The 23,916-nt window shown below is 35.9% G+C and overlaps 3 protein-coding genes across 3 annotated transcripts; 2 read left to right on the forward strand and 1 right to left on the reverse strand.

Annotated features, from left to right (window-relative positions):
• Window positions 1-3,655: 3,655 nt before the first annotated feature.
• LOC147284337 (Ribonuclease III family protein) lies at window positions 3,656-7,336 on the forward strand. The gene is made up of 5 exons (XM_086245416.1): window positions 3,656-4,647; window positions 5,563-5,767; window positions 6,235-6,435; window positions 6,606-6,692; window positions 6,834-7,336. Exons 1-5 carry the CDS (start codon window positions 3,836-3,838, stop codon window positions 7,155-7,157), a joined length of 1,629 nt encoding a protein of 542 aa, XP_086101542.1. The 5' UTR covers window positions 3,656-3,835; the 3' UTR covers window positions 7,158-7,336.
• Window positions 7,337-8,732: 1,396 nt separating this feature from the next.
• LOC147284338 (casein kinase II subunit alpha-2) lies at window positions 8,733-13,464 on the forward strand. The gene is made up of 10 exons (XM_086242958.1): window positions 8,733-9,006; window positions 9,339-9,468; window positions 9,679-9,873; window positions 10,918-11,075; window positions 11,456-11,546; window positions 11,675-11,740; window positions 12,271-12,353; window positions 12,626-12,689; window positions 12,853-12,921; window positions 13,155-13,464. The coding sequence occupies exons 1-10, from the start codon at window positions 8,921-8,923 to the stop codon at window positions 13,212-13,214; spliced, it is 1,002 nt and encodes a 333-aa protein (XP_086099084.1). The 5' UTR covers window positions 8,733-8,920; the 3' UTR covers window positions 13,215-13,464.
• Window positions 13,465-14,432: 968 nt separating this feature from the next.
• Window positions 14,433-15,871, reverse strand: LOC147284339 (uncharacterized protein At2g23090). Its single transcript, XM_086244198.1, has 3 exons — window positions 15,673-15,871; window positions 15,464-15,504; window positions 14,433-14,790 (listed from the first exon to the last, which is right to left on the reverse strand). The coding sequence occupies exons 1-3, from the start codon at window positions 15,746-15,748 to the stop codon at window positions 14,671-14,673; spliced, it is 237 nt and encodes a 78-aa protein (XP_086100324.1). The 5' UTR covers window positions 15,749-15,871; the 3' UTR covers window positions 14,433-14,670.
• Window positions 15,872-23,916: the final 8,045 nt, after the last annotated feature.

Below are 23,916 nucleotides of genomic sequence, written 5' to 3' on the forward strand. Positions count from 1 at the left end.
GAAACAATATAGAAACCTAGCTATATTAGTAGATGTGAAAAGAAAAGCATTTGATTTCCTTCAACAACCTTGAAACCTAGCTATTAGTAGACGTGAAAAAGAAAAGCATTTGATTCCCTTTTAACTATTAGTAGATGTGATTCTTCGCTTCACATGTAGACATTGTCGGCTCATTCTTTAAAAACTATTGGGGTATTTCCATATGGATTTTCACTAGATTTTGTAGATTATTTTTAAGTTATTGACTTTTCTAGAGTTTTGATGAATTTTTAATGATTGTTACATACTTCACATAAACTTTGGTATAAATCAATATAGAATTTAACCGAGTTTGCTTAACTTTTCTCATAAAATTTTATAGATTTTTATAACCGTCTAATAATTTTTAAAGAGTTTGATAGAGTTTCATATACTGCTAAACAAGCCAGTACTAGGCTTGGTGTACCTGATCTTCACGTCATGTTGGGTGCCAAATGCTTTGAGGATGTCCATAAAATCCTTATGGTTCAAAACCTATTAATTTTTGGGGTCTAGCAGTTACTTAACCTGGCATCAGGGCTCATATTTTAGAAGTTTATGGGATTAAATTAAACATTTTCAATCTCATTCCCTACTTCTTTATTCAATTGCAAGGTACACTGGTACAGAGTTGGCTGCACTTATGTGAATATGTGGAGTGTGTTGTATTTAAAAATTATAGCCTTTATAATTAAGTGTCTTGGTCTTCGATCTCCTCCTATAACCATTGGTGTTGGATTGGATGATTTTCTTCAACTTATATATTTCTCTTTATCTGCCTTTTTCACATATAGAATAGAATTGAGCGTGAAAGGAGGGCGTTATCTTGATTATATTATTGTTTATTTACTAATAAGTTTTTTAGGGTTAACTGGTTGTCCAATTATAAGACTATACTATATATAATCAGGGCAATAATTTAAGCATCACTGCATTTAAGATACCTACTGGGATTGATTTGTACCTTACAGAACAAACTTGTCTTCTGGGCATAGTTCAGGACCTGTCACTTCAGAAGAGTAGCATATGCATGTGTCCTTATTCACTGGTCTTGTTGAAAATGTTCAGTAACTTTTTAGCCACAAAAGAAGAGGAGCATCTCTCTAAAAGAAACAACCCATTAATTATGAGCTAACAAGACCATATATAATCAGTGACTACTGCCCCATCACATGTGAGGGGGTGTACATGAATTCTTCAAACAGAGAGAGATTGGACTCAATAATTGATGAAGAGAATGAGTCGAATCCTCTACCATTGATGCAGTTTCATTTGGACTCACCCAAGGAGCCACCAGAGAATTGAACTATGGAGTCACTAATTAAGCTCCAATGTGATGAATCAGTTCCTACTGTCTTTATTATCAGTCTTCAAAATTAATCACAAGGCCTGCAAAACCATAGGCCATAGAATTACCTAAAACAAAAGGCTTAAATATTGTAATAAAAGAGTTTCCAAATAATACAAAAACACTTCCCAACAAGCTATGGAGGCATTGCCACTAAGAACGGTACTGCCCAAAATTGGTGCTTTGCATGGGCTACCAAATAAAGTTCCATGGGCCTTCAATCTAAGTAGATTATGATCTAAACATTAGCTCATAAGATATGTAAGTTGCCTCAAACACAATTTAATTATCAAATTATTTGACATAATTAATTAAACAAATTGCGTTAAGATTCAATAGCTTTCCATGTAAATGAAAATAACACAATTTTAATTTATGGAAAAAAATAAACAATTCAAGCATGAACTTAGAGATAGGCATTTAACAGATAACATTGATTAAACTGATCAAATCAAATTACTTGGGGCAGTTTACTTATGCTTTTATACACACAAAAATATTGGTTCATAAACCAATCCAAATATCTATTTGCGATTATGTTTAGGTCTTATTTACCATTTTAATTTAAAATTTTGCAATGTTAGATTTCGGGCAAATTTTGTCATATTTTCTGTTACAAATAAGTACATGTGTCGCACATGACCCCTTTTTAAGGGTTTTTTTTTTTCTTTTTATGTCTAAGAGGATTTTTCCAAAATAGTCCATTAATTATTCACTTTGTCTCGATTTGGTCTACAATTTTTTTTTTTTTTGCGCCATTTTGATCCACAAACTATATATCTAACATTTGCCCATATGGTCTATTTCGCCAAAATTTCATAAACAGAGCTATAAAACTCGAGATAATTGGTCTCAAAATAGGGTACACAAAACTGTTAAAATTTCCAAAAAAATTCAAGATTTTTGCTTCAATGTTCCTACCACTTTTCCTTCAATTCTAACACTCCAAATCAATTTCTTAAGCTTCTAAAAATATGTTTAAATCCTCTCACTCCATCACCCAACCTCAAACCGACATAGAAATCAAAATTACAATCAATAACACAAACCCCAAAATTTTCTAAGGACACCCCATCTGAATTCTCCTTCAATTTCTATGGTGTTTGTGATCCCATAAACATCTCAAACCATCCACTTAACCACAAAACAACAGAAATTATCACCAAAATTAAAATCCAAGAAAACGAAGAGTGTATGAATTAAAGCTTACCTTCCTCTTCCTTCTTTCTTTCTTTTTCTCCCTTTATGTCCTCTCTCTCTCTGTTACTAGCTCTTCTCCCTTTCTCTTTATCTTCTTCTCTTTCTTTTTTTATCTTTCTTTGATCTTCTTCTCTCTCTCTCTCTCTCTCTCTCTCTCTCTCTCTCGGGTTTTTTAGGTTTAATTTGGTGGGTTTGCTAGCCAAACCCAGCCTTATAACACACTACTACCACCGAACACACACACACACACACACACACTGCACCGCGCAGCACCTCCTCTATAAACAAATTTGCAGTGCTGGGTTAGGAGGATCAAATTAGGACATTAAATCACCATTTTGCCCCTCTATTTAACGTCTGTTTGTGACATTTTGACGGAATAGACCATATGTGCAAATCGTCAGATAGTTCGTGGATCAAAATGACGAAAAAAAATCGTGGACCAAACCAAGACAAAGTGAATAATAAGTTGACTATTTTGGCAAAATCCTCTATGTCTAATTAGAAGTGTATTTGGAAGATTTTCATTGTAAAATTGTCTGTACGTTTGTTTGTAAATTTGTATATGTGTTCATACCCTTGTTCCTATGTTTGTCTGTAAGTATGTATCCATCTGTCCTATACGTCTGTTTAAATGTTTTTTTTGTTTTACAATGAAAATTTTCCTAATACACTTCCAATTAGACATAAAAGAGACAAAAAAAAAACCCTTAAAATGAAGTCACGTGCAACACATGCTTATTTTTAACGGAAAGTGTACTGAAATTTGTCCTCAAAGTGGTAAATTACATAATTTTCTTTATTAAGTGATTTAGTGAGATCGATTTTAAAGTTGAGGTTCGTAAAATGTTAAAAAAATATATATATTTATAAACCGCTAAGTCACTCAAACCGTTCAAATCAAATGGGCCAATAAATGGATCGGTTTGCCATGTTGAATAAAATCCATATCAATCTGAATCGTGCTGGCCCTTGAAATAACACCACCGCCCATAGTCCAAAGTGGTACAGACTCCAGTGGAAATTGCCATACGGCACAGACTCACAGTCATTTAACCAAAATGTCTGCACCATGAACCAAAATATCTAACAAGTAACAACAGAAGCTCACACACACTTGTGCCACGCTTCTCCACCTTATCCAACTTCCAAAACCCTGTAAAAACTCAACGCACAAAACCCCTCTATCAATGGCGGACCAAATTCGAGCTCAAACCTTTTAACTCTCATCAGCTCCTTACCTTCCATACCCAAAACCCACAACAACACATGGAACTTTCTTCTCCCTTCGTACACGTCTCAACCCCATCCTCCTCATCACCCACTTGCAACAATTACTCTTTCTCATCCTCCTTCTCACCCTTCCCAACCCAAATTCGCCTCAAAACCCCCAAACTCACAAACCCCACCTCGCGAAATCGACGCGTTCTTGCAGTCGCCGTCGACCCACAACAAGAGCTCCCCAAAAACAGCCCCCAGAGGCTCCTCAAAGAGCTCTCGGAGCGCAAAAGAGCCGTCTCTCCGAAGAAGAAGGTACCCCCCAAGAGGTTCATACTCAGGCCTCCATTGGATGACAAGAAGCTAGCGCAGAGGTTCCTCAATAGCCCTCAGTTATCGCTCAAGTCGTTTCCTTTACTGAGTTCTTGCTTACCCTCTTCGCGGCTCAACAATGCTGACAAGGCTTGGATTGAGGAGTACTTGCTTGAGGCCAAGCAAGCTCTTGGGTACCCACTTGAGCCGACGGAGAGGTTCGGGGACGATAACCCAGCAAAGCAATTCGATTCTCTGTTGTACATGGCGTTTCAACACCCCTGTTGCGAGAGGACGAATGCCCGGCACGTGAGGTCGGCGCATTCGAGGCTCTGGTTCTTGGGGCAGTATGTGCTTGAGTTGGGGTTGGCTGAGTTTTTCTTGCAGAGGTATCCGAGGGAGTCCCCTGGTCCAATGAGAGAGAGGGTGTTTGGGTTGATTGGGAAGAGGTACTTGCCCAGGTGGATTAAAGCTGCTAGCTTGCAGAACCTGGTATTTCCTTTTGATGATATTGACAAGTTGCAGAGGAAGGACCGAGAGCCACCTGTGAAGTAAGTTCAATGGTTGCTTTCAATTGGGTTTCAGTTATCTTTTTGTGAGCATTGGTTTTCATTGCAGCTTCTTGAATAGGATACTTTCTAAATTTATGTATGGTCATCAGTTGAATAGAACTTTGAACTCCGAACTTCTTTTGAAGCTCAACACTTTAGTTTGCCAAAAAAGTGTGAATGAGAAACTTGCAATCTTATCATGGAAATGGGAGTTTGTATCACTAGAGATGGCCATACATTTTTTTAGCTATTCATCTAAATCTTGTGAGTTTGATGAATGGACCTTTGTTGGAGGGCTACTGGTTGTACTTGCTTATGATAAGGATTCATTCTTTCATAAGTCTCTGATTGCGTATGTGATAATTAGGTTGTATTGGTTACCATATATGTTGGTGATAGATTTATATCATGAAGAGCCTTGCCAAAGGAATATAATGTAGGTGTAGGATTTGGGGCTGGCTTATTTGGTGACAAAGTTTCTCAATGCTTTTTACTTGCCTCTATTACCTAAGTACCTATTACAGCAAAATCATTTTTTGGGTTAATATTGGAAATTTTCGACTGGAGGTTAATAATGGAATGTGAAGACATAATAACTGTTTGGTCCCTTTCTAAAATTCATTTTGGCTGTGTTTAATATCTTTGTTACTTAAGGTTCAACTTTTTTTTTTTTGTGCTGATTTTCATAAGAAATAAGGCTGTAAGTTCTTTAAATATCATAACGATTAACATAAATTATCTCGTACTGCTCAATTACCTCACCCTCCAGAACCAGATCATAGTTTCTTTGGCAGTAGATAATTGATTTTTTTTTTTTTTAAATCATGCAATTGAATAGATTCTTTTGTGGCTTAAAATTCATAGTTGATGAGAAAATTCATTTGAGGTGCAAATTTATTGTGTCTTTTGGGGCAGGTCTGTATTCTGGGCTTTGTTTGGGGCAATATATTTGTGTTTTGGTATGCCCGAAGTATATCGCATTCTTTTTGAAGTATTTGGAATGGACCCAGAAGCTGAGGACTGCCAGCCAAAATTACGGAGACAACTTGAGGATGTTGATTATGTTTCTGTTGAATTTGAAGGCAACAAACTCAGTTGGCAAGATGTTGCAGCCTACAAGGCAAGCTCTATACTGTTTTCTGTTCATTGTTTATGTTTCTTATCCATGACAATGAAAATAAATAAACACTCCAAACATTGCTCTGGGATTTTGTTTGAAGGTCAAAAAATTTTATAAAAGGAAATGCAGTTTTTATGCATGCACTTTGGTATAACCCTGAGGGTACTGAATATAAGAATAGATTATTTAGAGCTCATCAAGGGGCACTAGTTTTAACCTGACAGTTGAGGTTTGTTTAAGATCATATGTTAAAGTGGCTGTTGTGATCATATGTTTAAGCGTGGCTACATCACAGCAATTCTAGAATCATGGAAGGGCAGTGACTTTAAAGATTATGCGTGTCATATATTAGAGTGACTTTTGAGTCTTCAGTACTTCAATTTGGTTTCCATATGTTAAGTAAATAGTCATGCTTTTATCTCAATGTTGGAAGGCTCCTGCAAATAATATGTTTTCCCTCTCTATAGCCCCCAGAAGATGCTCTTTTCGCACATCCAAGACTCTTCAGGGCTTGTGTTCCACCAGGTATGCATCGGTTCAGAGGAAATATATGGGATTATGAGAGCAGACCTCAAGTCATGCGAGCATTGGGATATCCCTTAAGAATGACTGATAGGATTTCAGACATTACTGAAGCGAGGAACATCGAACTTGGACTTGGGCTACAGGTGGGTTTCCTTGTTGCCAAATGTTTAGAACCACCAAAAGATAAAGTTTGTGGATAAATTACGTTTGTAAAGTCAACTCTATTGATATACATATACCTATTCGATAATGATTTATGATCCGTTCAGGCCCTGCATCTTGATGTATTGTTTGATTTCTTATTTATATGCAGCTTTCTTTTTTGCATCCATCAAAGCACAAATTTGAGCATCCTCGGTTCTGTTATGAACGACTAGAATACATTGGCCAAAAGATCCAGGTAACAAGTTGCACTAGATTAATGCAAATTTACTTTGTCCTCAAGGCTCAATTGTGTAAAGGAATCCATATCTATCTTTTGCCATTCTAATTGAATATATTAGCTGACACTTATGTGGTTGTCTGTTTTTATCTTGTTCAGGACCTTGTGATGGCTGAAAGGTTGCTGATGAAACATTTAGATGCTCCCGGAAAATGGCTGCAGGAGAGACATCGTCGTGTTCTTATGAACAAATTCTGCGGGAGGTATTTGAGGGAGAAGCGTCTCCATCAGTTTATCATCTATTCTGAACAGGTTATGGATGCATATGAGCACAATCGAAGACTACGGAATCCAGCCACAACTGCTGTTCAACAAGCCATTCATGGGCTCTCATACACTGTCTATGGGAAGCCAGATGTAAGACGCCTCATGTTTGAGGTTTTCGATTTTGAGCAAACCCAACCTAAAGCTGTGATTGTGTGAAGAAGAAAGATTCATATTCCAATCCCAAAAGATACCAGAAAGCATTCTTTTTCATTTCCTTAAAACTATTTTTTTTATAAACAGGAAATAATATGAGATTGTGCTAGCTAACAACACTGATGTAATATAAATATGTAATAGTGCTAATTGTATTGATCATATGCATTCAACTTTTTTAATTGTTTTCCCTAGACATGCATTTGAGGTTACTGGTAAGAGCACAATGTTGCAAGTGGAGCACAATGTTAATTGTGGCGTCATCCCACATTCCCACCCATTAAAATGTTCGCCTCACCCGTTATAGTTAAATTATAATTTTATATTCTTTTAAAATTACTTATAAGGACAAGATTCAAATTTTTTGTTTTGTTTTTTTGTTTTTTCTCTTTAGGAAGGATGCCACTATAGGTGATTTTTATTAAACTTTTGTGGGTGGGTAAGTGAAGGATGCCACTATCGTTTTAAGTTTATTTGTTTTTTTTGTTTCTTTTGTCTTTTTTTTTTGTATGCTTGTATGCAAGTAACACGTTTTTTTTTTTTTTCATAATAATTGATATATGACCAACACGTGAGAGATTTATTTATTATAAGAGAATAACTAGTCATGACTCACGACTTATATGTGAGAGATTTATTATAACAAGTTACGATTAACATGTGAAAGATTCATTATAATTAGGGCTGACGATGTGTGTGTGGTGTCAGATTTATATTTGTATTAAATACTAGTTAACTCTAATTTGATATGTTTAATTAATCGTGTCAAATGACTTAATTGTAACTCAATCTCTTTATAATCATGTCGTGTTCGAATGGACCTAAGCAAATAAAAGCTTATTTAATCATAATACTAATAAAACTATATACAAATAACTCATAATTATACAATAAGTTATATTATACATATTAAAAAATAAGAAAAATTATTCATTTTCTTTTCTTTATATAATACTAATTAAAAGTATTTAGAGGGTCATATTATATTCGTATTTGTGTCAAGAAATGATCAATTCAGACTTTCTAACTTCGTATCGAGTTCGAATTATGTTAAATTTACCACCCCTAATTATAACTAGTCATGACTAGCATGTGAGAAGTATACTATCCTTTGTAGGTAAGAATTTTTCCAATACGACGCTATCAAAACAGGAACAAAAATAACTAAAATGTCAAAAAAAAAAAACTAAGAATAGCCACTGACCGTTTGCCACGTTATAACTAGTCATGACTAGCATGTGAGAAGTATAGTAAGAATTTTTCCAATACGACGCTATCAAAACAGGAACAAAAATAACTAAAATGTCAAAAAAAAAAAAACTAAGAATAGCCACTCACCGTTTGCCACGTCATCAACTCCTTCGCTCAGACTCAAACATTAGGTCCCATGTACTACAGGCAAATCAACTCCTTCCGATCGATTTTAGTTTCGCCCCTCCAGCGATCTTTTACTGGGCAATCAAAATAGCAAATTACTAACCGAACCAACCAACCAACTGACCCCAAAACGCAGGGTTTGTTGGGTGTCGTCGTTTTGACGTGAACGGTGTCGTGGTGCGGGTACGCGGCACATGATATGTGCACATAATCCAGCAATACTCCTGCGGTTCCTGCTAGCGTGCATCCTCGTTGCCTTACGTGCGCCGGTCGCGCAGCTTCCTAACCTGCGCACCCCTCCCTCCCTTCCAAACCCTCCCTACGAGACACAGACTGCCACAACTACCAAGCCCACTTGTCAGATCTCATCGGCTCCCAATCTCACAGCCATGTCCAAAGCTCGCGTCTATGCCGACATCAATGTCCTTCGCCCCAAAGAGTACTGGGACTACGAGTCCCTCACCGTTCAATGGGGGTAACCAATTAACCATTCCTAGTCTTTAATTTTTCAATTTATTTTTCTTTAATTTGTTGATTTTCTCACGTTTCTAATCCAATTTCGGACCTTTCTTTTCTGTGTTTCTGTGAAAAATGTCGATGAAGATTTTTGAGTTTTAGATTGTACGGACTAGTAGGGTCAGCTTTAAATTCATACAAAGCAATAGTGACTTGAGCTAGATTTATATGATGAAAAATTAGGGTTATATTGAATATTTATTGTGCTCTTTGTGGTAATGATGGGTACCTGCTCTTTTTTTTTTTTCTTTTGAAAAAAAATACTCAACTTTGTTGATGGGTTGCATCCAGTGATCAAGATGATTATGAGGTGGTTCGGAAAGTAGGAAGGGGAAAATACAGCGAGGTCTTTGAAGGCATTAATGTCAATACCAACGAGCGCTGCATAATCAAGATCCTCAAGCCTGTTAAGAAAAAGAAGGTAAAGTAATTGCTTGATTGCTTGGATTAGGGTTTTGGGTTCTGGTGCTTTGTTTGATTCAGCTGTTAATAATCCCATTCTGCACTGTTTAATATACTGAAATTCTATGCTTTATGGCCCACTGTTCTATAATATGTGGAGCTTTTTTTTTTTTTTTTTTTGTGGTAGCATTTAGAACAAAATTCGATCTTTCTAGTGGTCTTTGTGCAGATTAAGAGAGAGATAAAAATTCTGCAGAACCTTTGTGGGGGCCCGAATGTCGTCAAGCTTCTTGATATTGTCCGAGATCAGCACTCAAAAACTCCAAGCTTGATATTTGAGTATGTGAACAGTACAGATTTCAAAGTGTTGTACCCCACACTGACTGATTATGACATTCGCTACTACATATATGAGCTTCTCAAGGTAATTATTTTAACTTGTGTCTTGATTCTTTCCTTCTTCCCCTGCTCAACTTGTGGAACAATGAGCAGTTATGAGTCATTGCTGGTCAGTCTCTTTTCCTTTTTTCGGTGCTGCTGCAATGCTGCAGTTTGCTAAATGAGATAAGGAGAAATGATTTGAAAAAAACGAGAGGCACACTATTTTCATAGAGGGATTGAACTAATTGTGCACGGAATTGTTTTTATAACTGTGTACTTTCTTGCGTGCCTTCTTAAATGGCCATTGTTTTCTCTCAGGAATGAGGCAGTTTAATATCTCTTATTAGGGTCCATTTGGGAGGAGTGATTTCAAATCCAGGGATTAAGTTAATATTATTTGGTTAAATTGTTTGATTGGACTATTACAAACATTTATATTTATATAATTATATGAGAAGGAAAAGAAGAAAACCCTTGGATTTCAAATGAATCATTATATATAGTCATTTCAAATGTGTTGTATCTAGTTATTTCAATCCATTTCAAATACACTCTATTTAATGTTGTTATTGTTTTTTAAATAATCTAGCCTTATTGTCAAATCCAAATATTTTAATTCTAAATCATTTAATCTAAATGGACCCATAAAGTTCTTTCTTGTGTGCACTGTTCCAAGTTAATGGGACTTTGAAATTGCAGTCCATGTGAAGATTTGCATAACAGCTAGTTTGGAAATAGCAAATGTCAGTTGAAATCATGTGTTATCTAATGCTAAAATGTTTTTTTTTTTTTTAACTACTTTGATATGCTCTTTGTCCATTGTGCTGTTATGCATTTCTTTTAATGGTGGGTTCACACTCCCATTTCAACAATATACAATTCAATGTCAACTCAACCTTAATTACTTGGTACAAAATATGCTATCAACTTCTCAATGTGTTATGTATGATGGGTATGCTGGATTGGCATCTTTGTCTTGACCTATTTTTCTTAAAAAGAACTAGTGGATTTTAAGCTCCAAAATAACGATCTTAACTGTGTTGTAAGGTGCAGCCCTTTTCACAAATTAATTATTATTGCTTTGCAGGCATTAGATTACTGCCATTCACAAGGAATAATGCATAGAGATGTCAAGCCTCACAATGTTATGATAGACCATGAGTTGCGAAAACTTCGCTTAATAGACTGGGGTCTTGCTGAATTTTACCATCCTAGCAAGGAATATAATGTCCGTGTGGCGTCAAGGTAATAATTTTGAACAATATTGAACCATATCCTATTGTTAATGGATGAATGTTGAATTGCTTGAGTAGATCAATATTCTGAATTAGTACTGATACGGTACTGTTCGGTGGCTAGGATTGAAATTTTCTTAATTAGGTTCTTTTCTTCCATATACTGTGTATTGTCACTACATATTCAACACTTGGTGCATGCTTGTTTGCATCTACAAAACAGAGGGAATTCAAATGTTAAACTAGGTGCCAGTATTTTGGAGACTAGAGCAGAGCACTCTTTAATGATTTTAGCGTTGTAATTAAGGATTCCTTTGAGTTTTATTGAATCCTTCAATTTGTAAATTCACCTTTGTGGAATGATTAAAATTTCTTTCCTTGTTTTTCTAGATACTTTAAGGGTCCTGAACTTCTAGTTGATCTGCAAGATTACGACTACTCTTTGGACATGTGGAGCCTTGGTTGTATGTTTGCTGGAATGGTGAGAATTGCAGTTACTGGGTCTGTTTAGAATGCTTTGTGGTGTTAAATACTTAAACTCCAACTTAGAATTTGTTTGAAAAAAATATAAGCAGGCCTGCTTGCTCATTATACTTGTTATTTGTCTAGATATTTCGCAAGGAACCCTTCTTTTATGGTCACGACAACCATGATCAGCTGGTGAAAATTGCCAAGGTAATGCTAACTTTTGTGGCAGAAATGACTTGATCAGTATGCCTAGTTTAGCTATTGGTTGAAACTCCTGCAGGATAAAAATAAAATGTGTGGACAACCAACTCAGTACTTATGTATGAATTCCATATATTTTTTCAGAGCAACTACAGATTTCTATTTTTATTACTGTCTCTCACTCTCTTTTTGATGGGTGACTAGAAGAAAAACTTCCATGGGACGGCCCTATATGTTTTATGTGTCTATCTCTCTCATCACTTGACTTGTCACATGAAGAGAGAGATAGACACACTGGGTGTATAGGACCGTTCCATGGAAGTTTTCCTCGGTGACTAGAGTGTGTTCTATCATCTAGGGCAGTTTCTCATGAACATGTGCACATACACCCATGCCAACATGCATACATTATGGTCTAATGACTTCATACATACATACATGTATACATATATATATATATAAATGGTCTAATGGGTATGTTTTGGTGTACATATTTATTCTTTTAATGACGTTCAGTAATTTATATGCATTTCCAGGTACTTGGGACTGATGAGTTGAATGCATATCTGAGCAAATATCAGTTAGAGCTTGATCCTCAACTTGATGCACTGGTTGGGAGGTATGCTCAACATAAATCTCTTCTAAGTGATGTCAATTCTCTGTCATCCAGTAAAAGGTCAATGTTGTTATAATGTGAATTCTTTGTGTAAATATGTTAGCATACCAATGCAATGGTTTCATCTTCCGCAAGGAAGTGCTGCAGTTTAACTTACCAAACAAAAGAAAAAGGTGCTGCAGTGTATAAATACAAATGAAATCCTGCCAAGTAATAAATAATGTGGAACTAGTATATCTCAACCTGTATTGATGAGTTGGTACGCTGTACTGCAGGCACAGCAGGAAGCCCTGGTCAAAGTTCATTAATGCAGATAATCAGCATCTAGTTTCTCCAGAGGTCACTTATTTTATGTTTCTTGGAAACATTTACACTAATGACTTTTTAGTTTATTCCACATCTATAATTCATTGAATCATCTGCACATGAACTTTTTTGTATTCCGCAATGGATCAGAACTCCTGGAACTGCAATTGATTCTCCAAAGGTATTTGACATGCAGGCCATTGATTTTCTGGATAAGCTCCTTCGGTATGATCATCAAGACAGGCTAACTGCAAAAGAAGCGATGGTAATTCTACATGACTTACATATTTTACTGTTTAGTCGTCTTATAGTCAAGCTGAACAAGGGTTCTTGTGATACCCAATTCTTTCCTCACTTTCTTTTCCTTATCCTGAGATCAATTAAGCACTGACTTTTATTTATATGGGCACTGTTCCATGTATATGCATGCTTGGTGGTTGATAACTTCTGCCTTTATTATTTTTTGGGATGACAAAAATTTGCTTGCATTTTCTGCAGGGACATCCATATTTCTCTCAAGTGAGGGCAGCAGAAAGCAGCAGGATGCGGACACAATAACTAATTAATTTGATATTATGAAGTCCCATCTTTATAGGCTAGAGTCCGTGCTATTTGGGGGTGTGTTATGTACTTAAAAATCACGCTGGCTGCCTTTTGTCAATTGTTGGCAGGTCAGTTAAGACTGTTGAATGAGATTCTACTGCATGATCGTCAAATTACTGACTTTGTTTGATAGATGATTTTTAAGTATTTAAAGTATGATTTCCGTAAATATACTCTTGATGGTTTTAAGAGTTTTTGTCATGAAGATATTTGCAAATGTGGAATGGTGCATGGGCGCGCACACACACACTGTTTGTTGCATACCCTCTATGTCTAAACATGTACTAGCTCTGCTGGTATGGTGTAATATGTTAAAAAGGTGCTTTCTCTAAAGCTTTCACTAATGTAGAATGTGAGATAGTGTTCAAACTAAACGTCCTTTCACATTTCAGTTTGAACGTTTCCCACATTCGACATTAGAGAATTTAGGATCTTTTCATAGTTTTGCTTAATGCTATGATTTGATCGAATATTAGCTCCATTTAACCATGCAATTTGATAATGATAATATTTATACATCAATTAACTATTTTGAGCAAGAGTACTGCATACGTACCAAATCTGTATGTTTATTTTTAACAAGATAATGAGTTGGGTAATTTAAGACGCTATCAACCCACAAAGGATTTCGAAACCATTTTACTGTCTACTGCTGCAAGCCTGCAGCCAACCACATGCAAAGTTGCTGAGTACCAACCGAATTACCCCACAATATGGTTTAAGACTTGAGAGCCACATCACAGAAAGACTTATGATACCGGCAACAACAAATGAGAGATTCTCTTATTGGTTGGTGGCTTGGTGCCTGTAATAAATTGAGCAACTCCAGACAGAAAAACGCAGAAATTTTGAATCAAATTGCCTTATGAGGCTCATCACAAGCTTAGAGCAAAAAGTTAACCCTCTACCTTTACGTCCCAATTAAAGATCAATCCTGCATTTTCAGTGTGACAATTCGCCTGATTAGGCTGTTGGGCATATGCTTACAAGCAAAAAAGCGCACATCATATATACAACTTCACGAGGGCAAATGCCACAATCGGGTTTCAGAAGACTGTAGAATGGACATTTTCTGTACTAGGTGTGATCCTCTCAGTGGGTCAATACACTCAAGACGCACCTCCTCCCCACCCCTAAACAATGCCAGAAAGGAAAACAAAGATCCACCAAGAATTCATGTAAATATTGGCTTCTTCAAGATAAATACCACCAACATTCATGATCATTTAAGACCACATTTCAATTCAACAAGGAGATACATCTCTCTCTCTCACTCACACAGACAAACACTTAACAACCAGTATTAAGTAGCTACTGATCTAGAAGAACTCTAGGTAAATTCATACCAGACAGTTTTTTTACATAGATAAGATTAACAATCTGTCCCAGCGACTTTTTCCCATGTGTTCATTCATTTGTTGAGATGAGGGAAACAAGCGTTAACATCAGACTTGGGATGCTTTGCCTCGGCATGCTCCCTGCACTTCACCTCTGATGTGGTGCACATAAATGATTGCATACACACCTTGCACTGCATTCAACATTACAATATAATCAATGTCATATTGAGCAGATGCATTTACTCAGCTGATAAACAATTAGATCCATTTATATTGATCAGCCCACAATTAATTATACTGGTTTACTTGTCAACTGTGACAGCCTTCAAAATTCCCACATTTTATTCACTTATCACCAAATTAAGTAACTACAAGCACATGCAACCAGGTCACGTCACTAGCTACCAGTAATCCATAGTATACAGTAAAATGCTCTTGAAATCACATGTTCATGCAAGGTGGTGGTGGAACAAACAAAATGTGCTTGAAACCCACTCTTGTCACCCCAGAAGAAAAATCCCCTAGACATGGGTTGAAACTGACTCTTAAATTATACAAAGTCATCTTAGCCTATGCATGATAACCGCGTATGACCTCAAGTTCGCAACAAAGTAACTGAATTTAGCACAATCAAGTCCCCCGAAAAGAGACCTAAAAACCAATCAACCAGCATTGGCAGGCTTAAATTGTAAATTCCCTGATAACCCATTTTCAATCATATTCCATTAAGCAGAAGAGAATTTATTTCAAACCCATCAAGATTAACACCGAACAGACAAGATACATAGTTCTTTGAACTAAGCATGGAACATATCAAGCACAACCGGTTAAAGTAATTTAGATTAATTTGACACAAAAAATTACCTGGATTGTCATGGCTTTCTTGTTTGATTCAAGCTGACTCCCTGTGTAAATCAAACAATTAATCAACTTGTATAAGACTAAAAACTAGATCTATGACACACACACCATAATTCCCAAAAGGAGCCTCCAAGAAAAACAATAAAAATTCTAACTTTCACAAAAAATAGTCAAAATTTTTCTGACTAAAAATATGAAAGATCAAATTTTACCCTTGCCGGCGGCTTTCTGCTTCTCCGAGTTCTTCTCACGTGCCATCTTGGCCTTTTGACCGTTACCTCCTCCCATGGCTGGCAATCGAAGAAGGGTGAGAACCTGAAAACCCTAATTTCGCAATTGGCTATGAGCCTTTTAGGCAATAAGGGGAAACAATGATACGGTGCGAATAACACAATTTATAGCTGAGAGTAAAAAATTATTGAGCCATCTTCAGAACTTTCGCGATGAGTTCTATGAGGGTAGTTAAGTCTATTATTGACACACACACACCGCTCACTATTTTATTGAGCATTGGGCTCTTGGCCCAATACGGTTACAAGCCACAAATAAGTTAAAGCCCTATTTGCACTTTTTATTTTCTTTTTTTTTTTTTGCAAACCCATCTCCCTCATTTATTAAATTATAATTTTAACCCCAAACCTAAATGACCATAATACCCTCGTTACACATCCCAAACCAGCCATCACCACCTCCAAGTCCACACCCACCCCGACCCCACCATCGTCGGCGCCACCCCATGCTAGCGCATTTCATTTTATCTCTTCTCTCTATTTCCCTCTCTCTCCTCTCTCCCTCTGGTCTCTCTCCTCTCTCCCTTTCTCTCTCTCTTTTGTTCCTCTATGTCCTCACCCCGACCCCACCTTCAGCCACCCCGCCATTGGCAAGGTCACCAGCGGTTCAACCCTTCCAGTTCTCTTTTCTCTCCTTCCATCTCTCTCTTATGTCTCTCCTTCCCTCTCCCTCCTCTCTCTCCTCTGTCTCTTTCTCTCTCCATATCTCTCTCTTCTATGTCCTCTGTTCCAGAGTTGTGACGCTCCTCCGCACCCAGCCTCACCTCGCCCCTCCCCTTCGCACCCAGCCCTGATCCTTCCCACACAGCCCAACGACCTCGCTGAGAGAAAGAGAGAATGTGCGAAGGAGAAGGAGAAAGAAAGAGAGGGATGAGGAACTCCAGTGACGGCCTAGGTTGGCTGGCCCTGTGGGTGTGCTGTGTACAGGGGTAGAATCGGGCTGGGTTGGTTGTGGGTGTTTTTTTTTTTTTTTTTTTTGTAAGTGGATATTTTGGAATTTTGGGGGTGTTTTTTGAGAAATTGTAAAATTTAAAAAGTTTTTTGAGGTGCGTAGGAGTAAAGGATGTATCAAAAAAAAAAGTGTGCAAATAACAATACTCTTCTTTTATAAGAGTGTGTGGACTATCTTTATAAAAAGGAACTGAGAGAGAACATTTGAAGAGCATAAAACATGCACCATGTGCCTTACTTATTTGAAAATTTACACTCAATAAACTCGGTTGTCTTACTTTTTTAAACCTTTTTGACACATGAAAAATCTAAAATGCCCTTGATATAAATACCTCGTTTAATTTACATTGCAACACATTTTACCTTCCTTTCATTATCACCCTTTTTCTCAGTCTCTTCCCTCCAAATCGAAGTCCTTAGATTATCAAACCTATATCTCAGTTTGAAGACCACCATGTTGATCTTCTTTACACATGAATCAGCATAATCAGTGTGGAGTCAATCTTGAAGCAATTTGAATGGTCAAAGAGCTAAAAAAGAAATGGGTTTTCCGCCAAGGCTAAAAAAGTAGGAGCCTCATTAAAACATGATATTTCATAAAATAAAAAAAAATAAAAAAAAATACCCTACTTATTTTCTCTATGAGGATTGAAGGAGAAGGCAAATTGAAGAAGTATAAAATTTTATAGGGACTCATGCGTAAAATGCCAACTCAGGGCATGTTTAGCCGTGCTTTTAAATGCCTAAAAAAGCTTTCATATAGTCAACATTGTTTTTTATTGCATTTGACATAAATAATTAAAAGTATGTTCTAGATTATAAAAGCGCTTTTTAGTACTTCCTAGAAAAGTACTTGATAAGTGTTTATTCATGAAGTGCCTTTAAGTGGATTTACAAACACTTAGAGATTGTTTGAGAGTGCTTATGTAGAAAGCGCTTTTATTCAGTATCACTTTTGTTAGAAATACATTAAATTTTGGCTTATTTACACCAATGCCTCATGAAAGTAACTTCGATTTTCAATTTGTCCCTTGAAACTTCATTCCTCACACCTTACCCTCCGAACTTTACAAAATATCATATTTCGTCAAGCTCGTTACAAGCTCCGTCAAATAAGCTGACGTGACAGTTTATTGCCCTTTCCACATAAGCGCCACGTAGGCTTTTTTGACGGACTCATAGACAGACTTAACGGAATATGATATTTTGTAAAGTTTGAGGGGCAAAGTGGGAGGAATAAAGTTTCAGGGGGCAAATTGAAAATTGAAGTTACTTTCAGGGGGCATTGACGCGAATAAGCCTTAAATTTTTTAGAAAAAAATCCAAGTGCTTATTGTGAATGTACTTGGAAGCGCTTTCTGAGGAAGCACTTCCAATTGCTTTTATAACCCAAAAACGCTTTTATTTTTTTTTTGCTGAATATAAACAAAAGCGTTTTTAAGGCTTCTAAAAGCACTGTTAAACAAGCTCTTAAATTTATAACAAAAAAAAAAAAAATACAAAAGTGCTTTTTACAAAAATATTCCCAAACAAATTCTAAAAACTGAAAAATATTATTCATTTTCTTCATAATACTTGTAACTTGTCAAATAGTTTTTTTTTAATTCAAAATCAAGTTACTAATGTTTATTAATTTCATGTTACAAGCTTGTTATAGATATAATGGCTGAGCCACCCTAGGCCCAGTGGGGACACAATCCCTCGCTGACCCATGGTGGCTGGTCCTGAATATATTGATGATAAAATGGTGAAATGATTATAAATATATATATATATATATATCAGTAATGTTCATCTCCTTATCTAACTACTTTCTCACATAGGGCAAAAAATTCAATGATGGAAGAACGTTTTATTCATCGTAGGACGTCCTAAGTTCAAATCTCATCCACAACGGTTGTTAATTAATAAAAACCTTGTGGTTTTAGACTTTTGTTTATGTATTATGTAATAGTACGTTATGATATATTTTTCTCTCTGCGAATGGCTGTATATTTGTGTCATGGAATTGTAACTTTGTACATGTGGTGTGAAAGATTACTACACTTTTATTAGGAAGGCTAATATTTATGATTATTATAAAAACTAGGAATTCGAAAGGGAGGTTATATCTAAGCAATACTTGATTAATTTGGTGGCCAAGTGATCCCTTCCCCCTTCTGTACGTTGTAAGCCTAATGGCTGAGGATTCTATGGGTGTTTCTAAGCTCAGGTCCATTTTGATGTAAGTTTATTTGGTTTTGGACTTTTGGGTCTTTAGCCTGCCACTTTAAAAAAGTAAAGAATAGAGACAGAGTACATACAATAATACAAGTCGACTTCAATTTCAAGTTTTTAGTCATGTTCGGTGGTCGGTTGGCGCGCATGATACGAGGACAGGCTATTGCTATTTTGGCACAATATATCATATATGGGTCCCTGTTTTCCATTCAAAGATGTTTCACAAATATAACAATATAAACATGGTCATGCAGCTAAAACGTCTATGTCAAACTCGATCAAATATGATCTTAAATCTATAAACTAACGTGCCCCTCGTTGTTTAATTATTAACTATTATTATTGTGATGGGATTGGTTCCTGGACATTATTTGTATAATAATACGCATGCATCGACTTGGATTTAGCACGTTTCATTGTTGGTATATTAGATTTAGATCCACAATTACTTCTCAAATTGCCAAAATTATTCCATAATATAATACAAGTACTACTAGGGCTGGGTTGGTTTGACCGAAAAATCAAGACCGTACCCAAAACTGTTCCAACTGATGTCGAGAATAACTATACCAGAGAAGAACTGTACCGACATATCGGTTTGCCAACTGAACCGGTATGTTTGGTTCCGATTTCGGTTCTCAGATCCTAGAACCGCTGGTTTATCAAACCGAACCGAATATATATAACATTTAATTTAAATATTACATTTTTATACATTTCTATACCCTAAAATACCTTTCTATAATACATTTATATATATTTCTATAATTTATATAAAAAAATATATAAATTTATAAACCCTAAACCCTAAACCCTATAATTAATAATTTATATGTTTTTTAATTTATATAATACATTTCTATATAAAAACTAATTAAAAATACCCTAAACTAATATTATACCATATTCTAAACAATTTATACCATATAACTATAAACTAAATATTAAACTCTATATCTTATTCCTATATCCCATACCCTAAACCCTATTGTGTATTTTAAAAATTTTAAATCCTATACATTATAAGGCTTATTATATCCTATACCCATATACCATATACCCTAAGACTATAATTGATACTAATTCAATAATTTATAGTTGGTATATAACTAATAACTATAGTCTATAGAAATGTTTAATATGGTTCGTTCATCTAACACTTACCCACTATCGACTTTAAGCAACTATCGATGTAGACTGAGAACCTATTGTATAAGGTTTTAATATGATAATAGTCTATAACTAATAACTATAGTCTATATAAATATTTAGGGTATATAAATGTATTATAAAATATGTTTTATATAAATTATAAAACATATGTAATACAAAGTAAAAACTCCAAACCCCAAAATCCAAAATCCAAAATCCAAAATCCAAACCCTAAACCCCACCCTAACCCCAAAGTCCAAACCCCAAAATACCCTAATGTCTAAATTTTTAATAGATTTTTAAAACTTTTTATTTTTATTTTTTTAATCTTCTCTTCTCTCTCCCTCCTGCCAACACTCACGCTCTCTCTCACCATGCCTTTGATCGACGATATTACTGTCGTCCGACGGCTGATGGAGGCGAGACCACCTCCGAAAGGCTCGCCTCTCCCTCCTCTCTTTGCCTATATGTTTTGATTTTCCAGAAAAGCAAGGATCACGGCGACCTGAGCTAGGGCAGAGCCGAGCCCTTTGTCGGCAATCTCTGTGCTCCGACAGCTTCGCGACTTCCCACCACCGAAAACTCATTCCTCTAGTCGAGCCGGTCCTTTTGGTGCCTTTCCCTCACGCCGACGACTCCCCAAGGCGGCGAATCGAAGCCACCCAGTTCGACCTCTGACGCGTGGCTTCTCTCTGTTTCCCTTGCTCTTCTCTCTTTCTCTCTTAACTCAAGCCGGTCAAAGCCCATACCGAGCCGAGCCGAGCAGACCGAAAATGCCGATCCGACCGAGTGGCGGTTTATCGGCATTTCAGTTCCGATTTAGGTAACCAAAAGGGTTATCCGAAGGGGGTCCGGTTGGTTGCCGGTTTGGGATTCTCAATTCGGTAACCGGACCGAACCCACCCCTAAGTACTACTACTCATCCTTTCCTCTTTTCCTATAGACTTCTTTTTCCAAAAAGTTCGATATAAGATTACTGATTACATCATGTCCACCAAACATATTTTTTAACGTACAACTATGCAAGTTAGGTTAGAATTTGTGACAAAGCTGAAAGCCAAAGACTTGGTCAAAGTATGTATTAGCTAATAGAGTTTTGAGTTTAATCCAATATGATCACTATTCTTATAAAATTCATTAATTCATTAATAGAGTTTTGAGCTTAATCAAATTCATTAATGAATTTTCCTTGGTGGAGAATATGATCACTATTCTTATAAAATTTGATATCCCAGTTAGTAAATTCCATTACGTCAAATACCATCCACCAATTCACACGTTACTTAACTAATTAGTTTCATATTAAAAGGCCATATAATACTACTTTCTTCATAAAAGGGACCAGACTTGAGTGCTTTGGCAAATGGGACCAGAATTGTTGCTTAGTTATTGAATTTTGCATACTCTAACAGAGAATATGAAAATTATGTTGAATCAACCTAATTAAAAGAAATTATTATGAATGTTAGAAGAAATGGATCGTTTATCTACAATACACCTACCAAAATGTGTTAAGGAGGCTCATACAAAAATTAAAAGGTTATTGATTACAAAGTACAAATACAAAACCAAAACTTTGGTTTCTGTTGCCTAGTCCTAAGCTTTCAGTTGCTCTTTTTGTCTCATCATCACTAATTACTATGAGTAAAAAGAGAAAAAAACAAAATAAAACAAAATCACTAATCACTAATCACAAATTACAAATACAAATTGTACCATAATGCGTGATCCCTTGAGTATGTTAAACCCATAAGCATATGCAAAGCATTGTTTGGCAGCTTCACTCAAGGTATATATAATATTACAGCCTAGCCGTCAAACTCTCTATCTTACTTTACTACTTGCTGTTATGCCTTATAGGCATCACCTCATATACTAACGTGATATTACAAATTCTTACAAATTATAATCTATATAATTATTACTACAATATTCTAGATATAAAATTTATCATTTAGTATAAATATTGATGATTCCGGCTATCAAAAAAAGAATTAATGATTACATACCTATTATAACTAAGTGAATTTATAATACGAGAAATTTTTTTATATAACGGTAATATCACGTGATGTATTGATATGATATTATGAATTCATCCAAAGTATAAGATGGATATAATTATCAATATCTAAACTCTAAATCTTAAACTCTATGTACTTACCATTTATTGCACGCTTATATTATAATTTAAGCAGATTCATAATACTATGTCGACATGTCACGTGGTGTTACCATCACTTACAAAATTATAACAACGCATCAACATGACATGTCACAATTATAGCATGTGTACAATTATTAATACAATATTTTAAATCTAAAATTCATTATTTAAAATAAATATGACAATTTCACTTACACCCCCTGAAGTTTAAGCTTATTACACGCACACCCCTTGGTTTTATTTATTACATGCACACCCCTTTATTTTAACAAAAGTTAATGTTGACCATATTTGACCAATGGAATCTTGATTTTACCCTTTAATAGTATGAATTAAATTAAATTACTTTTAAAACAAAATAAATTCCCACCCACCCCCGCCCCTTCCCCATTGCACCCCAGCCAGCCCCTCCCCCCTTCACCCGACCACTTTCCCTTCCCCCTCCCCCCATATTTAGTATACTCGATACCCACCCAGCCCTGATACCCAGCCTCCCCTCTCTCTCCCACCGCCATCCCCACCAATGGCAGCCAATCCATCCCTCCTCCCTTATCTTTCTCTCACACACCCAGCCTCCCTCCCCCAACACCCACCCCCTTCCCCCCTAACTTTCTCTCTCATCTCCTTCTTTCTGTCTTGCCTTGCCTTTCTCTCCCTCACTTTTTCTATTTTTTGTTTTGTTTTTCATTTTTGAAGGCAAAATGACGACCTTGCCCTTTGATTGTTAAGTTGGGATAACTTCTGTTAAAATAAGAGGGTGTGTGTAATAAATAAAACCTGGGTGGTGTGCGTATAATAAGTTCAAATCTCAAAAGTGTAAGAAAATTATCCCAAAATAAATATAAAGAATTATACATATATTATAATTTAGGGTCATTTTTTTTAAAGTCCATTTTTTAAAATTTACTGTTTATCCGGCCCAGGCGCTACAGTATTTCACTGTAGCGGCCCACTTTTTTAAAAAACCCGGTGGTATAATAACGGCGTTACTGTAGCACGTTACTGTAGCACGCTACAGTATTTTTTAAAACAACCAATTTTTGTTTCCTTCTTCAATTTTTTTCTTCATTTCAATGCCAATCGGTACCAAAAAAAAAAAATCATAATTTAAGTATTTTTCATTCCATAAACATGTTAAATAATAACCATCATAAAACACAAAAAATCAAGATGAAGCATACATAATCTTTTTCAATCACCTATTGCTACTGTCCGGCAGTAACAATCACCTATTGATACTGTTCGGCAGTAACAATCTCATATTGCTACTGTCCGGCAGTAACAATCACCTATTGCTACTGTCCGGCAGTAACAATCACATATTGCTACTGTTCTGATAGTAACAATCACCTATTGCTACTATTCGTCAATAACAATCATATATTGCTACTGCTCGGCAGTAGCAATCACCTATTGCTACTGCACAGTAGTGACAATTAAGTATTGTTATTGTTTGATAACAACAATAACAATAAATTAGATAATATAATTTAAACTTAATACAATCACTGTGAAAGCATAAATAACTAAATGAATTATAAACTTATGACACAATTACAACAAACTAAAACATAATCACAATTCCGTTGAAAAAGAAAAATAACTTGAAACTTCCAGACTGCCAAACAGTAGCAATAACAACCATAGAGGCTGACAGAAACTTCGCATGAGACAAA

This window comes from Dryas octopetala, chromosome 5 (assembly GCF_963921425.1).
Source record: "Dryas octopetala chromosome 5, drDryOcto1.1, whole genome shotgun sequence".
NCBI classification, from domain to species: domain Eukaryota; kingdom Viridiplantae; phylum Streptophyta; class Magnoliopsida; order Rosales; family Rosaceae; genus Dryas; species Dryas octopetala.

What these genes read in the sequence shown, in the direction of transcription:
- LOC147284338 (XM_086242958.1), top strand. Translation starts at nt 8,921, where the DNA reads ATGTCCAAAGCTCGCGTCTATGCCGACATCAATGTCCTTCGCCCCAAA. An exon ending in GTTGTATGTTTGCTGGAATG is followed by an intron (nt 11,547 to 11,674) that starts GTGAGAATTGCA and finishes TTATTTGTCTAG; the next exon opens with ATATTTCGCAAGGAACCCTT. An exon ending in AGCATCTAGTTTCTCCAGAG is followed by an intron (nt 12,690 to 12,852) that starts GTCACTTATTTT and finishes TTTGACATGCAG; the next exon opens with GCCATTGATTTTCTGGATAA.
- LOC147284337 (XM_086245416.1), top strand. Translation starts at nt 3,836, where the DNA reads ATGGAACTTTCTTCTCCCTTCGTACACGTCTCAACCCCATCCTCCTCA. An exon ending in GACCGAGAGCCACCTGTGAA is followed by an intron (nt 4,648 to 5,562) that starts GTAAGTTCAATG and finishes CTTTTGGGGCAG; the next exon opens with GTCTGTATTCTGGGCTTTGT. An exon ending in ACATTGGCCAAAAGATCCAG is followed by an intron (nt 6,693 to 6,833) that starts GTAACAAGTTGC and finishes TATCTTGTTCAG; the next exon opens with GACCTTGTGATGGCTGAAAG.
- LOC147284339 (XM_086244198.1), bottom strand. Translation starts at nt 15,748, where the DNA reads ATGGGAGGAGGTAACGGTCAAAAGGCCAAGATGGCACGTGAGAAGAAC. An exon ending in GCAGAAAGCCGCCGGCAAGG is followed by an intron (nt 15,505 to 15,672) that starts GTAAAATTTGAT and finishes TGATTTACACAG; the next exon opens with GGAGTCAGCTTGAATCAAAC. An exon ending in AGAAAGCCATGACAATCCAG is followed by an intron (nt 14,791 to 15,463) that starts GTAATTTTTTGT and finishes TGTTGAATGCAG; the next exon opens with TGCAAGGTGTGTATGCAATC.